Source organism: Saccostrea cucullata, unplaced genomic scaffold (assembly GCF_032062105.1).
Source record: "Saccostrea cucullata isolate Sc308-1 unplaced genomic scaffold, CSIRO_AGI_Scuc_v1 ctg547, whole genome shotgun sequence".
Classification (NCBI taxonomy): Eukaryota; Metazoa; Mollusca; class Bivalvia; order Ostreida; family Ostreidae; genus Saccostrea; species Saccostrea cuccullata.
The window spans coordinates 185001-200026 of record NW_026930450.1 but is presented as its reverse complement, the minus strand read 5'-3'; the positions used below and the strand labels follow the sequence as shown (position 1 = coordinate 200026).

At 34.9% G+C, this 15026-nt stretch overlaps 3 protein-coding genes across 4 annotated transcripts in view; 1 reads left to right on the top strand and 2 right to left on the bottom strand.

The window, feature by feature from the left end:
* LOC134228632 (putative oxidoreductase YteT) overlaps positions 1-15026 on the bottom strand; it is a 164502-nt gene that overhangs the window by 31570 nt on the left and 117906 nt on the right. The gene's annotated exons all lie outside the window — the stretch shown is intronic.
* LOC134228619 (DNA-directed RNA polymerase II subunit GRINL1A-like) lies at positions 5555-8810 on the bottom strand. 2 transcript variants are annotated; one of them, XM_062710284.1, is made up of 6 exons: positions 8655-8810; positions 8258-8367; positions 6787-7410; positions 6471-6690; positions 6125-6213; positions 5555-5695 (listed from the first exon to the last, which is right to left on the bottom strand). In XM_062710284.1, exons 2-6 carry the CDS (start codon positions 8356-8358, stop codon positions 5614-5616), a joined length of 1116 nt encoding a protein of 371 aa, XP_062566268.1. In that variant the 5' UTR covers positions 8359-8367; positions 8655-8810; the 3' UTR covers positions 5555-5613. The 2 variants fall into 2 exon arrangements, with proteins under 2 accessions (XP_062566268.1, XP_062566269.1); XM_062710285.1 differs by having other exon boundaries at positions 8727-8781.
* LOC134228623 (craniofacial development protein 2-like) lies at positions 11931-12758 on the top strand. Its single transcript, XM_062710290.1, has 2 exons — positions 11931-12175; positions 12335-12758. The coding sequence occupies exons 1-2, from the start codon at positions 11931-11933 to the stop codon at positions 12756-12758; spliced, it is 669 nt and encodes a 222-aa protein (XP_062566274.1).

Sequence of the window (15026 nt, the reverse complement as noted above, 5' to 3'; positions counted from 1 at the left end):
CTGAAATAAATGTTCTTATGACAAATTGGTTATACAAAGATCCTAGTGTTTTAGTGCGTTTTAACTGGACCTCTATTTCTAAACTTGAATGGTTCTTGGGATTTCTTATTAGGAATACATATCTAGGACAAGTCTTTCCCATGAAAAGCACAGCTATGACTGGTCATATTTAATATATGGATGCTTTCACAGGTATATTGTAGATTCAAGTTTGTTTAACTAAATCATAAACCCAGGAATGTATTGGGGTAACTCTTTTTGTTAAGTTTATACATTACAGTTCAAGTTCTAATTACTATTTTACATGTAGGCTTTTAAAATGGCTATTCAAGATAGAAAAAAATAATTGTTCTGTCGATTCATTTGATTAAAAAATATTGGATGAAAACATTAAAAAATACATGATTTATTTTTTAAAAGATGCAGTTGCTGAGCAAAAACGTCTTTTGGTAGCAATAATAAATAACATATTCATAAATGTATGGATTAGGGATTTGTGCATTTCTGTTCTGTACACCATATATACTCATGCAAGTCTAGTCTTTGTTGCTGCTTTTTAAAAAAAAATATTTGTTTTCACATATCAATCTCTCATTCAATATTAGTTAAAAAGTTTTTATTTTTCATTGAATAAAAAGTTAAAATATTTTTATTTAAGGAAAAAAAGAAGTTTTGTTCAAAAACCAAGAGCTTATAATTGTGTACTAATGAAGTGTTTTGATGTTTACTGAACATGGTATACAGAAACTGTATTGCTATGTAATTTTAGATTGATAAAATATGAATTTAAAATATCTTTAGTATTTAAAAGGATTATAATATAATAAGCATTTTTTAAAAAAAATCCTTTGATAAATAAAACCTTCTTTTTTCAAATGAAATTTGAATATTAATTTTAATATGCTAAACAGTAAACCTAGATTGGAAATGTTATTGATAAGGTTCAGAGCAGCACTGTGTGATGTAATTAAATTTAAAAATAATGTTTCTAATCGTTCTTATATTTTCCTTTTTTATTCATGTAAGAATTTACAAGCATTCTTTTTTTTTAGCATGTTTCATGGTGACAAAGCCTTATTAAGGTTTTGAAAATCCTAGAAATTCTTTTTAGTGAAATGTAGTTAACATGGCTCCTTTTTCATTTAATTAATAGATGGGATTCTGGGGATGAATGAATTATTAAAGTCTAATTTGGTTGTCACAGGAGTTGTTTTTTTTTTTAAATTAACACATACACTAACATCTAAAACAATTTTTGTTTTAATATTTGAATTTATGTGTGTAATCAAAAATTTCATGGGTATTTCTGTATTCAAACAGTATATAAATAAATAATTGAAAAGGTTCAATTATTCATTTACTACTAATTAAAAAATTTTCTAAAAATTTGTTTTCACAGGTAAAGTTTGACATCTGGGTATTTCAATGTGTATTTCACTTCCTGTGTATAGGGATTAAATATTTTTACAGGTAGACTGCTAGCCCCCAAGGCATTCACACCTGTACAGAATAAGCCCCTCCCTCACCTGGAATTTACCACCCGGTAAAAAATCTCTGCCTTTAACCATTTGTTTGCCTATATTGCATTTTGTGATGTCACTATAAGTTATATGTACTCATAATTATAATATATATTTTTATCTATACAATGTACATACCTCAATGTTATTGTTTTGAATATATTCATACACTGTTCATTTGCATTAAAGTAATTTATCTATATTGTGCTTTTATAAATTGTTATCTTGTTGTTATCCAAATGGAACTTTATGCATCAGAAAAGATAACCAAATACAGGATCACATAGTACCCTATAAGCAGAATTTTTAGAGAGGATCTCATTTTTACATTATTAGCAAGGATGCTCAGAGATTGCTATAATCAAATATTGCTAAAAATTGATTGCGTTTTTGTTGTAGTGGCTTCTTTAGTGAGCTTTTTAATATTGCTAAAATTACTTCTCGCTAAAAGTAAAATACTCATTTTTAAGGACAAATCATTAATGGGACTCGCAAAAATTTCCACTTATATGGTATTTACTGGAAGTCTTCCAGTTTCTTAGAATAACCTACATTGTGTATCATATCAATTATAACTTTTTTCTTTAGAAAAAGATGTTTTCTTTAATAAAAAATAGATTTTTTATGCTCTATCAATAAAAAATATATCAGGCATTATGAAAATCTCAAACAGCATTTCTTGTAGTAAAAATGAAAGGGATATAATATAATCTGAACAAAAGATTTTTAACTTTAAGAAGAAAATAAGAACCTCCCATTAAACAAGAGGCCCATGGGCCACATCGCTCACCTGAAGCTTTGACCATTCTGTTCATTACCAGATTTTCCCCTTGTTATACATAATGCATCCCCACCCTACCCCTATGATCATAATTTAGACATTTTGAAATCTACACTACCCCATGATCCTTCCATGGGCACATATGTTTCAGCTTTTCTGGCCCAGTGGTTCTTGAGAAGAAGATTTTCAAAGATTTTTCCTATATATTTCTATTTAAAACTTTGATACCCCATTGTGGCCCCGCCCTTCCCCCGGGGGTCATGATTTGAACAATTTAGAATCTACACTACACCAGGATGCTTCCACATAAGCTTCCCTTTTTCTGGCCCAATGGTTCTTGAGAAGAAGATTTTCAAAGATTTTTCCTATATATTTCTATATAAAACTTTGATTCCCCATTGTGGCCCCGCCCTTCCCCTGGGGGTCATTATTTGAACAATTTAGAATCTACATTATACCAGGATGCTTCCACATCAGTTTCAGCTCTTCTGGCCCAGTGGTTCCTGATAAGAAGATTTTCAAAGATTTTTCCTATATATTTCTATGTAAAACTTTGATTCCCTATTATGGCCCCGCCCTTCCCCTGGGGGTCATGATTCCTAAAATTTAGAACATAAGTTTCAGCTTTTCTGGCCCAGTGGTTCTTGAGAAGAAGATTTTCAAAGATTTTTCCTATATATTTCTCTGGAAATGAATCTATATAAAACTTTGATTCCCCATTGTGGCCCCGCCCTTCCCCCGGGGGGCATTATTTGAACAATTTAGAATCTACATTATACCAGGATGCTTCCACATAAGTTTCAGCTTTTCTGGCACAGTGGTTCTTGAGAAGAAGATTTTCAAAGATTTTTCCTATATATTTCTATATAAAACTTTGATTCCCCATTGTGGCCCCGCCCTTCCCCCTGGGGTCATTATTTGAACAATTTAGAATCTACATTATACCAGGATGCTTCCACATAAGCTTCCCTTTTTCTGGCCCAGTGGTTCTTGAGAAGAAGATTTTCAAAGATTTTTCCTATATATTTCTATATAAAACTTTGATTCCCCATTGTGGCCCCGCCCTTCCCCCGGGAGGTCATTATTTGAACAATTTAGAATCTACATTAAACCAGGATGCTTCCACATAAGTTTCAGCTTTTCTGGCCCAGTGGTTCTTGAGAAGAAGATTTTCAAAGATTTTTCCTATATATTTCTATATAAAACTTTGATTCCCCATTGTGGCCCCGCCCTTCCCCCGGGGGTCATGATTTGAACAATTTAGAATCTACATTATACCAGGATGCTTCCACATAACTTTCAGCTTTTCTGGCCTAGTGATTCTTGAGAAGAAGATTTTCAAAGATTTTTCCTATATATTTCTATATAAAACTTTGATTCCCCATTGTGGCCCCGCCCTTCCCCCGGGGGTCATGATTTGAACAATTTAGAATCTACATTATACCAGGATGCTTCCACATAACTTTCAGCTTTTCTGGCCTAGTGATTCTTGAGAAGAAGATTTTCAAAGATTTTTCCTATATATTTTTATATAAAACTTTGATTCCCCATTGTGGCCCCGCCCTTCCCCCGGGGGGCATTATTTGAACAATTTAGAATCTACATTATACCAGGATGCTTCCACATAACTTTCAGCTTTTCTTGCCCAGTGGTTCTTGAGAAGAAGATTTTCAAAGATTTTTCCTATATATTTTTATATAAAACTTTGATTCCCCATTGTGGCCCCGCCCTTCCCCCGGGGGTCATTATTTGAACAATTTAGAATCTACATTATACCAGGATGCTTCCACATAAGTTTCAGCTTTTCTTGCCCAGTGGTTCTTGAGAAGAAGATTTTCAAAGATTTTTCCTATATATATTTCTATATAAAACTTTGATTCCCCATTGTGGCCCCTCCCTTCCCCCGGAAATCATGATTTGAACAATTTAGAATCTACATTATACCTGCTTCCACATAAGTTTCAGCTTTTATGGCCCAGTGGTTCTTGAGAAGAAGATTTTCAAAGATTTTTCCTATATATTTCTATATAAAACTTTGATTCCCCATTGTGGCCCCGCCCTTCCCCCGGGGGTCATGATTTGAACAATTTAGAATATACACTACCCCAGGATGCTCCCACATAAGTTTCAGCTTTACTGGCCCAGTGGTTCTTGAGAAGAAGATTTTTTAATGACCCAACCCTACTTTTGTCTTTTCTTGATAGTGAGACCTCTCCCCTTGCGAGGGGATATGTCCCTTCATTTTAACAATTTATATTCCCCTTCACCCAAGGATGCTTTGTACCAAGTTTGGTCAAAATTGGCCCAGTGGTTCTTGAGAAGAAGTCGAAAATATGAAAAGTTTACAGACGGACAACACATTAGAAGCATCTTCCATGCATGTCTAATCAATATAGTGACACAGAAGCTCACTTAAAGGTGAGCTAAAACTGCTCAAAAAACTTTAAAGACAGAAAATACATATTAGTCAAAATGGTTTAAAGACAGAAAATACATATTTGAGACAAGTATTTTGAGAAAAAATTACCTGAGCCCATGTCTTTGACCTTTGATATTTGGTTTGCATATCATTTATTAAAGATCACTCACTAGATAGATTAGTGGAATATGCAGCATACAAATTTGTATTGATTTCACTTAAACCAAAAAATTAATCTAAAACTCACAGCACAACTTTTCCAGTGAACAATCGGAAGGTGAATTGCACCAGACTGGGTCAACGGAGAAAATGGTCACTGAAAAAGTCTATGGGATGACAAGTAATATCAAAGAGATGAAAAACATACTACCGGTACATATAGTTACTTGTAGAGGCAGAGCAAAAAATGTACTTGACCATGAACATGTTGATATCTAATGATGATTTGAACCAGATAATTGCCTTAATTTTACAAAAAAGAAAATTATTTTATTTGAACATTCTTTATTCATACAGTATTCTTATAATCACAAAAATACATCAGTACTACTTGATGTCACTTAATTTTTCACTGGACTTAATCTGCTTTCGAAGAAACAGTCAATAAGATCATGACAGCAAAATAATTCTAAATTGTGAAGATTTTCTCAAACATATGGGTATCTACAGTCAAATCAATGCTTAATTTCCATAGATTATTCACAGTCAAATCATTATATCCACACAGTCAAATCAATAAAACTCCACTTTGTATCTATAATCAAATCCATGCTTGATTCCCACATAAACCAGTATTATATCTAAAGATAAATCAATGCTTGATTTCCACACTGCATCAGGATAAAACTTCACTTTGTATCTATAGTCAAATCAATGCTTGATTTCCACACAGTTCAGTCAACGGCATCAGGATAAAACTCTACTTCCTCTTCATCATCACTGTCTGTGTCCATCTGGTCAACTTGAGTTCTGTAGCTGTTCTCAGGTTAAGGAATAAGAATAGATAGTCTAAATTCAAGAGGGTCATAATTGTCACCTGAGTAAAATACAGCTTTGTATTGGATCAATGAAAGTATAAAACTGGAGGTACTGAGAACAAGCTCACAAAAAAGATTTTCAAAGAAATAATGCACTTACATTATATGATCAATAGAGCACCCCACCTCACCCCTCTCAAAGCCTCCCTGACCCTTGGGCCAAAAATTTCAGAAGAAGCACCCTTGATCATCATAATAATGCATGTAGTTTATCTGCTAATTAAATTAAACGGAAAGACATAAACATTAGAACCCCCAACCCCAAACACCCTGACCCTGAGCTAATTAACTTCAGATTTTGGTACAGAGCTTAATGCTTATTACAACCACCAGAAATGATTAAAAAAAATCATATGATGAAGGATACGCCATATTTCCTCCCTCTGGGTTGTATGGCTCCATCTTTATTTTGAGTGACCTGGCAAGTCTTTCTGCTGCAGTCCTGGCTTGTAATTCCTGCATTATAATTCATTAGTTTTATTATGAAGGAAGTTTACTCAGAAAAGATGGGAGAGAACTATCTAAGTTTTTGGAACTTGTGTCCAATCCTTTTGACATCTTGTCAATAAAATATGTTCAAAACAAAAGATAAAGGCATAAGTAAGCATTACATGTTACAAGTTTTTGATTTTGTATATTTGATATGTGCATTGAGGTTTTTAACATTTACTAGTACATGTAGTACATTACACATAGGTGTATCAATGGTCTACCTCCTGGTGCCTCTGTTGTGCTTGCTGAAGCTGCATTGACTCATTCAGTGAGATTAGCTGGGCCTCTTCATACTTATATACTGGGGGTGTGGCAGCTGATTCGTCCTTTACCTCACCTTGACATGATGCTGAAGTGTTCTGTTCTTTGATTGGATAACCCTGTCTTGACCTCCATTTGTATTTGTCTGGGAGATCTTGAACATTGTGTATCTTTAGGAAACTGTTCAATGTAAATAGTAAGAGAAAAGTCAAATACATGTATGTTCAAAATTTGATCTATTCATAAATTTATACCAAATTGTATAATGTATTGTACCTGTTGGCTTTGAAATATGGTGTGAGTTTTGTGGAATTCTCCAGTATTTTGTTTTTAAGTTCTTCAGATCCTAACGTTGAGGAACATGAATCAATATCCATATTTTCCATGGCCTTCTCCAACATTGTCACTTCTCCAACATTTACATTCAGCGTTTCCTGTATTACTTTGTGTTTGATATGATGTTCTTGTGTTTCTGTGATATCACCTCTGTTATTTTTACCTTGTATATTTTTATCTCTTAAATTTGCAAAGTCACTTGTAATACACATTTTTACTGGAGATTGGGGGATTTCAACAAATAGAAATTTCTCATTGTCTTGCTTATCTGCTTCCAAACCGACTTTATTTTCCAAGGTAACCACATCCCTAAGTACATTCTCTCTGACTGGGAAGTCTTTGTTTCTCACTGCAGGAAATGCTCTGTCCTTTGAAACTGCTGAATATTTTGATGTTGGCTTTATGTTTGGATTTTTGTCCAGTTTATTTTTCGTTGGTGTGTTTCCTCTAGGTTCTTGTGATGTATCAGACACAAGCCTCTGTTTTTCACTTATTAATTCTATCAGTTTCTCTCTAAACTGAGTGATTTTCCTTCCCTTGTCAGGAAGATTGGAAACAAATTTTCTAGAAAAAAAAAGATTCAAAAATCATCTGCAGTAAAATAACTGTCATAAAATATTATAGATTTTGATTTAAAGAATGTTTTTAAATTTTGTGTGAGTTATTGGTGTGTGAATCACACAGACTTGTCACGTAGGCATATTTCATGAAAAATATGCCTATGTGCAAGTCTGTGTATCATTCCTTATATTTACATTTTACATGTTTGGATGCAACTAAAATATATTCAATATTTGAATTTTTTGCTGCCCTATAAACTCTTTCATTGTGACATCAAACAACATGTTTCTCCGTGTATATTTCTACACATGAGTATACACGAAAATGGTCTTCAAATCAATTTCACAGTTGGCTTAGTAGAAAAAACACAGCTTATGTAAATGTAAACTTTTGAACCAGCATAGTACAGTTGAACTTTGGTATCTTGAACATTAACTGATATCTCAAATATGATGTATTCCAGTATGTCCCAGTAAGAGTAAATTGGTAATCCCACAATTTTTTCTCTAATTATTTTACATTCAATAAATACATGCCAAATCCTGGAATATCTCAAAGGTTTTTCTCTTTCTATCAAGTTTTTAAGATACCAAGGTTTGAATATTATATGATTAGATTTGTGAGAAGTGTTGGTGATCTGTTTTATATTTGTTACAGATCCTAATTGAATACCTTTCGGTATCCGTATGTTAGAATCCTCCGCAATTTTAACCTCAAGGTGTTGGTCTTCAGCTTTTCTTTGTTTTGTATTATATTATTATTATTAAAATATAAATGTAACGTGCAGTTTTCCCCAACCAGGTTCTGTCAAATTTCTTTCATTTTTTTTTAAACATACAAACAAACATACCTTTTTCTGAGAATATTCTCTTGTCTTGTCAGTAATTCTTGTAGCTCTGGGACAGACTTATCCTCAAGGTTCCCTATGTAACCCTGTTTGTCTGTGTCCATCACATGAATCTACAATGACACAAACAACTAGAGGTAGACTATGATAATATATATGTTCTATATGGTATAATCGCTTAATTTAGCACAATCCATTTTATATTTTAAAAAATCCATACTTCTAGAAACTCATGTCAAAACACTACATATCATATGTGAGAGAAAAAAATAAGCCTTTACTTTAAAATGCTTGTTTAAAATTTAGATTTTAATATAAAATGGCATGTAGGATTTACTTTTACTGATATTTATATTTAAAAAAAAAATCTCTTTCTGTTCTTTCTTACATAAAAATGTACCTAAAAGAGATTATGTAGCGGTCGGCCTTTGTGTTAACCTTCCTAGATGATTTTTATACAGTTCAAGTCTACCTTCTTAGGCTATTTTTGTAATAATATTAAATTCACTGAAAAACTTTGATTTCAGTTTGTTGTGAAATCAACACCGGATCGAGGTGTGTACGCACTATTAACGAAAAAAATCCGATTAAAATTTCCGGAATTTTGGGACGGTATAAAACTAGATACAATCGTCAAACATATTATGTTTATTTATTTATTTTTTTTTACGCTGAAAAAAATCTTAAATTATAGTTCAAATATTTTATATCCAGGCCCTTTGAAGTTTTCTTGTAATTAGAATGTTTGGAAGCAATATTCGATAAAAAACTTTTTTAATTACTAGACAACTTTACATAGTCTGGATATCGAATATCTCAGTGAAACATAACCCTCCATCGTGTGCATGTTCTTCTTCATTGTAGTGCTGGACACATTATTAAGGTGATGTAAATGAGGCCCTTATATGGCTTATTTAAAAGGTCCTAAATATAGGGAACCCGATCCTTAAACTGGCATCGGAATTTCATGAATATATATAGATCTATCAGGATTCTGTAGAAGATTCCGCCAGGCGATGGGCCAGATATGAAAAAAGAGGACGTTGACACTTTGTCAGAATGGATTAAATGAATCAGATCTATGTTACAATTGCGCATGAAAAGATTAAGGGGTAATATGAAAACCATATATCCTTCTTTATTATACTTCTGTTAAAATGTTTCCTATATAAAGTTTAGAGGGTAAAATAGCTATCTTTAATAGTTCATGCATAGCAAAGCTATACCCCGGGGTATAGTTTTTGCTATCCACCCTCGGAAAATTTTCATGCAATTTTTGCCTCCAATTTTGATTTCCAGCGATAAATCTATTGACTGACGATGTCATAATGACTTCAATAGCATTGTGACGTCATCAGGTTTTCAGATTATTCTTGCAGTATTATCTTACTACTAACAAATTCAAACCTCAGAAATTATATCATACATCAGTATAATAAAACGCTTATCCACTGGGTGTGAGTGGGATAGCTCTTTTATCAAACCCTTGACAGAAACTATTCCCCTCGGGCAAGCCCTCGGGGAATCAGTTCTCTGTCGTGAGCTATCCCACTCACACCCAGTGTATAAGTGTATAGTATTCAATAATCAAGAAGTGAAAAAAATTCTATTTGAACATATTTTATTGTAATTCAGTTAATTACAAAGGGACTGGGCAAAAGTTCAAAAAACTGATAACACTCTCTCCCTACTTGCAAATTACACATTTAAACCTTTGGAGTTTGGAGTATTTTCAAAGTAAACAAAGTAGAAAGCGATGCATATTTTGCAGATGCAAAAAAATTGTACAAATTCATATATAAGTACACTAATTAAAAAGGAAATCTACCAGAATGATTTAGATTTACACGATAGGTACATACTGGTCCCTGCTGACAAAGCAGGTAACATGACTGTCTTCGTTTGTAAGGCTCATTATATAGATTGTATTTTAGAAGAACTTTGATTTATTTCTACAAATGGCCTGGTAATCCAATACAGTAATCCAACTTATTCTCATAGCACCCTTTCTAAGGAAGAAATTCTTCAAAATCATATGTCAGTTTTGAATATTCTTAATATCCCAAACAACCAAAATGAATTTGAATTACCATATCTATAATGGATTCCGAAAGTCCATAAAAATCCTTACAAACAAAGATACATAGCGGGTTCCAGTTTATTTACTCCTCACTAAGATATTAACGGAAGTTTAAGGGAAACTTCAAGAGTACTATACAACAATAATTTAATTTCACTTGTATCAAGCAATTTCATTGGCTGAATCATTCAGAGGAACATATAACATTTTGTATAACATAACTTGCCTACGTCACAATGAGTTACATCAAAAACGTATTACTCCGCTTGACGTTACTTTTAAAATAATTCTCAATTTGAAGCCTTTTTCCGGAGGAAATATTGTCTCATTGTCTACACAGAAATTAAATTATAAGGAATGAAGCTAATTTCAACTTATGTTATCCGATATAACAAAACTTGGGGCAGTTTACGCTTTCTTATAAACCGCTTCGCGGTTTATAAAGCGTAAACTGCCCCAAGTTATGTTATATCGGATAACATAAGTTGAAATTAGCTTCATTCCTTAAATATATTTGAGAAGTGATACTTATAAATTCAAAGGAATTAGTTCTTGAAAATTTGTAATCACAAGATTTTACCAAAATCAATTTTATACACAACCATTCCCCACGATAAATGCCTTTACAATAAAAATATCTCACAGTAAGCGATTGAGGGGCCGTATGAAACTCATGCATCTATCCTTCTCTCTTTAACAATGCAGAAGTGAGACAAGAATTAGATGATAGATGACACGATCGGTATGTAATGAACCCAGCTGATAAAACTAGTAACAGCGTTGTCTTTGTTTGCAAGGGTCATCATTTGAATTGTATTTAAAGGAACTTGGATTTAATTCTGCAAGTGTTAATACAATATATACCCATAACCCCCTTTCTAAGAAGGAAATTCCCCAAAACCGCATGACTGTCAGTTTTGAGATTTTTAAATACTAGTACGTGTATACCTAACAATTAACCAACACTGAATGAATTTATTTATTATTACAAAATCTTAATTTGATTCCAAAACTTAATACAAATTATTACAAACAAGCAGTAAAAAATATACAAAGTTTCTTTCTTTACTGTTCACTATATTAACAGCATTCTGCTAAATGTTGTGTGATGCGTCTAGTGTGTTGTTGTTGGTGTCTGTGTGCTTGTCACCTCTCGCTTTCAGCCCTCAACGCTGGCTAGCAGCAATGCGAAAGGGGAAGCAATTTGTATGTCTTCCCCTGCCTGTACATAGCCTCTCCACAACAAGTCCTATGCGATGCCTCCACGTGGAAGCAGATGGATACTGGGCACCTCTCGGCCCCAGGCTAACTTTGCAAGGGACGGGAAGATGAGGCTCGATCGATCGAAAGCCTTGGCCGGCAACTCATCTAGGAGAGAAAACTCTGATTACAATCCGGATTTAGTAGGAGACCGTTAGCAACTACTATATTGGCCCCCAGACATAAAATTGGGGGTTGGACTTGAGGCTTATCATCTCCTTCCATAAAAAACAATTAATTACGGAAACCGTTACAACAATAAGTACCACGGAAGAAAGGGCAAGGGCGACATGCGAGATTCCGGATGAGGATTATCTTCATTGGGAATTCGAGAGAATGACGGCAATTAGGAAAAGCCGAGAGGACCCTAACGACCTGAAAGGAACGCAGATGCCATCCATAACAACACCTAAAAACATCACCAAGATCGGATGTTGGAACGTAAGAACAATGTTCCAGATTGGAAAAACAGCGTACATTGTAAGAGAGTTGAACAGATATAAGTTGGACATAATGGGACTGAGCGAAGTGAGATGGACAGGTTTTGGTGAACTTAAGACAACCTCTGGAGAGACGATCTTGTACTCCAGAGCTGAAGAGCACCATATAGGAGTAAGACTTATACTTAGCAGGAAAAGCCGAAAAAGCTTGATGGAATGAAATCCTGTTAATGACAGAATCATCAGCGCACCACGCTTTTTCTCCCACTTTGCTAAGCTAACAATAATACAATTATACAGCCCAACAAACGAAGCAGAAGAAGCGGATAAGGACACCTTCTACCAACAGCTTCAAAGAGAGATTTCAAAAGTGCCAAAACATGACATACTGATGGTAATGGGTGATGCAAATGCAAAAGTGGGAAAGTTAAATGAAGGATGGGAAAGAGTCATAGGACAAGAGGGCATTAGGACTATGAATGAAAACAGCACGAGGTTAGCAGAAATGTGCGCTCTTAATAACTTAATCATCCGTGGAACCCTCTTTAAGCACCTCGACATACACAAGTTTACATGGGAGTCACCTACTGGAAGAGATAGGAACCAAATTGGCCATGTAATGGTGAACGGCAGATACAAGAAGTCTGTATGTGATGTAAGAGTTATGCTTGGTGCCAATTCAGATCACCATCTAGTACTGGCTAAAGTAAAGATGAAGCTCTGAAAAACTTAAAGCTAAAAGAAAGCAACAGGAAGATGTATGATGTCAACAAGTTGAAAGATCCAAAACTAAGCAAAGGATTCCAACTTGAAGTAAGGAATAGGTTTCAGCAGCTGGTCGATGACGAAAACACAACTAATGAAAAATGGACTCTTGTAAAAGAAGTATATAATGAAACAGCAGAAAAGATACTGAGCCAGAAGAAAAGGAAGCACAAAGATTGGCTAACTGCAGAAACTTACAGAGCCATAGATGAAAAGAGAGAAATTAAGGAAGAAATAGGAAGATCAAATTCGGAGAGAATAAAGGAAATTAAGAGAGAAGAATATAAGACCAAAGACAAAGAAGTGAAAAGAAGAGCAAGAGCTGATAAAAGGAAAAAACTGGAAGATGTAGCTAACCAGGCAGAGAATGCATCAAATAAAAACCGTCTGAGTGAAGTTTACCAACTGACCAAGCAGCTTTGTGGGAGAAAAAGTAACAGGACAAGTGGCATAATGTCCAAAAATGGTGATCATTGAGGATGGAAAAATTTTTGAGAAATGGAAAGAGCATTTTGAAGAGGTCCTTAATGTCCCAACAGAAACAACATATTTACCCGAAGGTTGCACCACCCAAGAGAATGAATTTGAATTATCGAAGAAATTGACACAACACCAATTAGAGAGGAGGGGGTTAAAAAGGAATCCAAAAAAAATGAAGAGGGGAAATAGTCCTGGCATAGATAACATCAATACGGAGCTACCAAAGGAGAGTGTAGCATAATTTATTCAACATCAGAGCTAACAAATTTATTCAACAAAATCATCAGTGAGCAAGAAATACCAACAGACTGGAAGAGATCGCTCATTGTCAAAATACCGAAGAAAGGAGATCTGACGATATGTGACAACTATAGAGGAATATCACCACTATCAGTGCCATCTAAAGTATTTTTCAGAATAGGGATTGACAGAATTAGGGATGGATTAGAAGACAGACTAAGACCAGAACAAGCTGCGTATAGAAAAGGAAGAGGAACATCAGAACAGATTTACATTCTAAGAAATATTTTAGAACAATCTATAGAGTGGCAAGCACCACCATACATAAGTTTCAAAGATTTTTAAAAAGCCTTTGACTGCATAATAAGAGAGAAGCTGTGGGACATACTAAGGTAGTATGGAATTCCGGGCGTGTACGTGGATATCATCAAGAAATTATACGATGGAAACATAGAGAATGGAAGAACAACAGACTGGTTCAAAGTACAGATAGGACTGAGACAAGGTTGTGTTATATCTGGGCCCCTGTTCATCATTGTGGTAGACTGGATAATGAGAAATACCAACAATAAGAAGAGAGGCATACGTTGCAAATTCATGTCCATCTTAGAAGGCCCGGATTATGCAGACGACCTTGCACTTATTTCCAGCAAACACAGCGACATGCAGAAGAAGACCAGAAGATTACATGCTGTCGCAGAATATACAGGCCTAAGAATTAACGTCGATAAAAAAAGCACGAGAATAAATTGGAAGAAGAAGAATGCCATCAGGTTGAATGATAAAGAAATAGAAGAGGTCGAAACATTTCTCTACCTGGGCGCCACAATGGACAAGACCGGAGGAACAGAGGCAGATACTGGGAGAAGGCTAGGCTTAGTCTGGACCGCATTTGCATCCCTTGCCAAGGTATTGAAATCAGCACAATACAGCACAAAGACCAAACTTAAGATCTTCAACCCGAACGTTCTATCTGTGTTGCTGTATTGTACTGAACTTTGGAGAACAACAGAAGAAGGTGACGAAAAGCTTGATACATTCCACCGAAAATGCCTTAGGAGGATCCTTAAAATACACTGGCCTGATAAGATAACTTACCAACAACTATATGAAAGAACAAGATCCATACATCTATCAAGCACCATCAAAAGAAAAAGATGGAGATGGATAGGCCACATCCTCCGAAGGGAAGAGAACTCACACGTTAGAACAGTTCTCACATGGACCCCTGAGGGAAAGAGACGAAGAGGACGGCCAAAGAACACCTGGTGACGCTCTGTTAAGAGAGAAATGGAAGAACTGGGCTGGAACAGTTGGAAGGAGGGGCAAGTTGTTGTCAGTGACCACCGTAAGTGTCGTTCGTTGTTGAACGGCCTCATGCGTCCTCCGGGGCACGGAGAGGATAAGTAAGTAAGTAAGTAATATTTGCAGCAGTGAAGAAGGAATTTCATTCAAGAGTACTAGCTAGTAATGTACACCAGTAAACTCGAAAAATGGTGTAAATCAT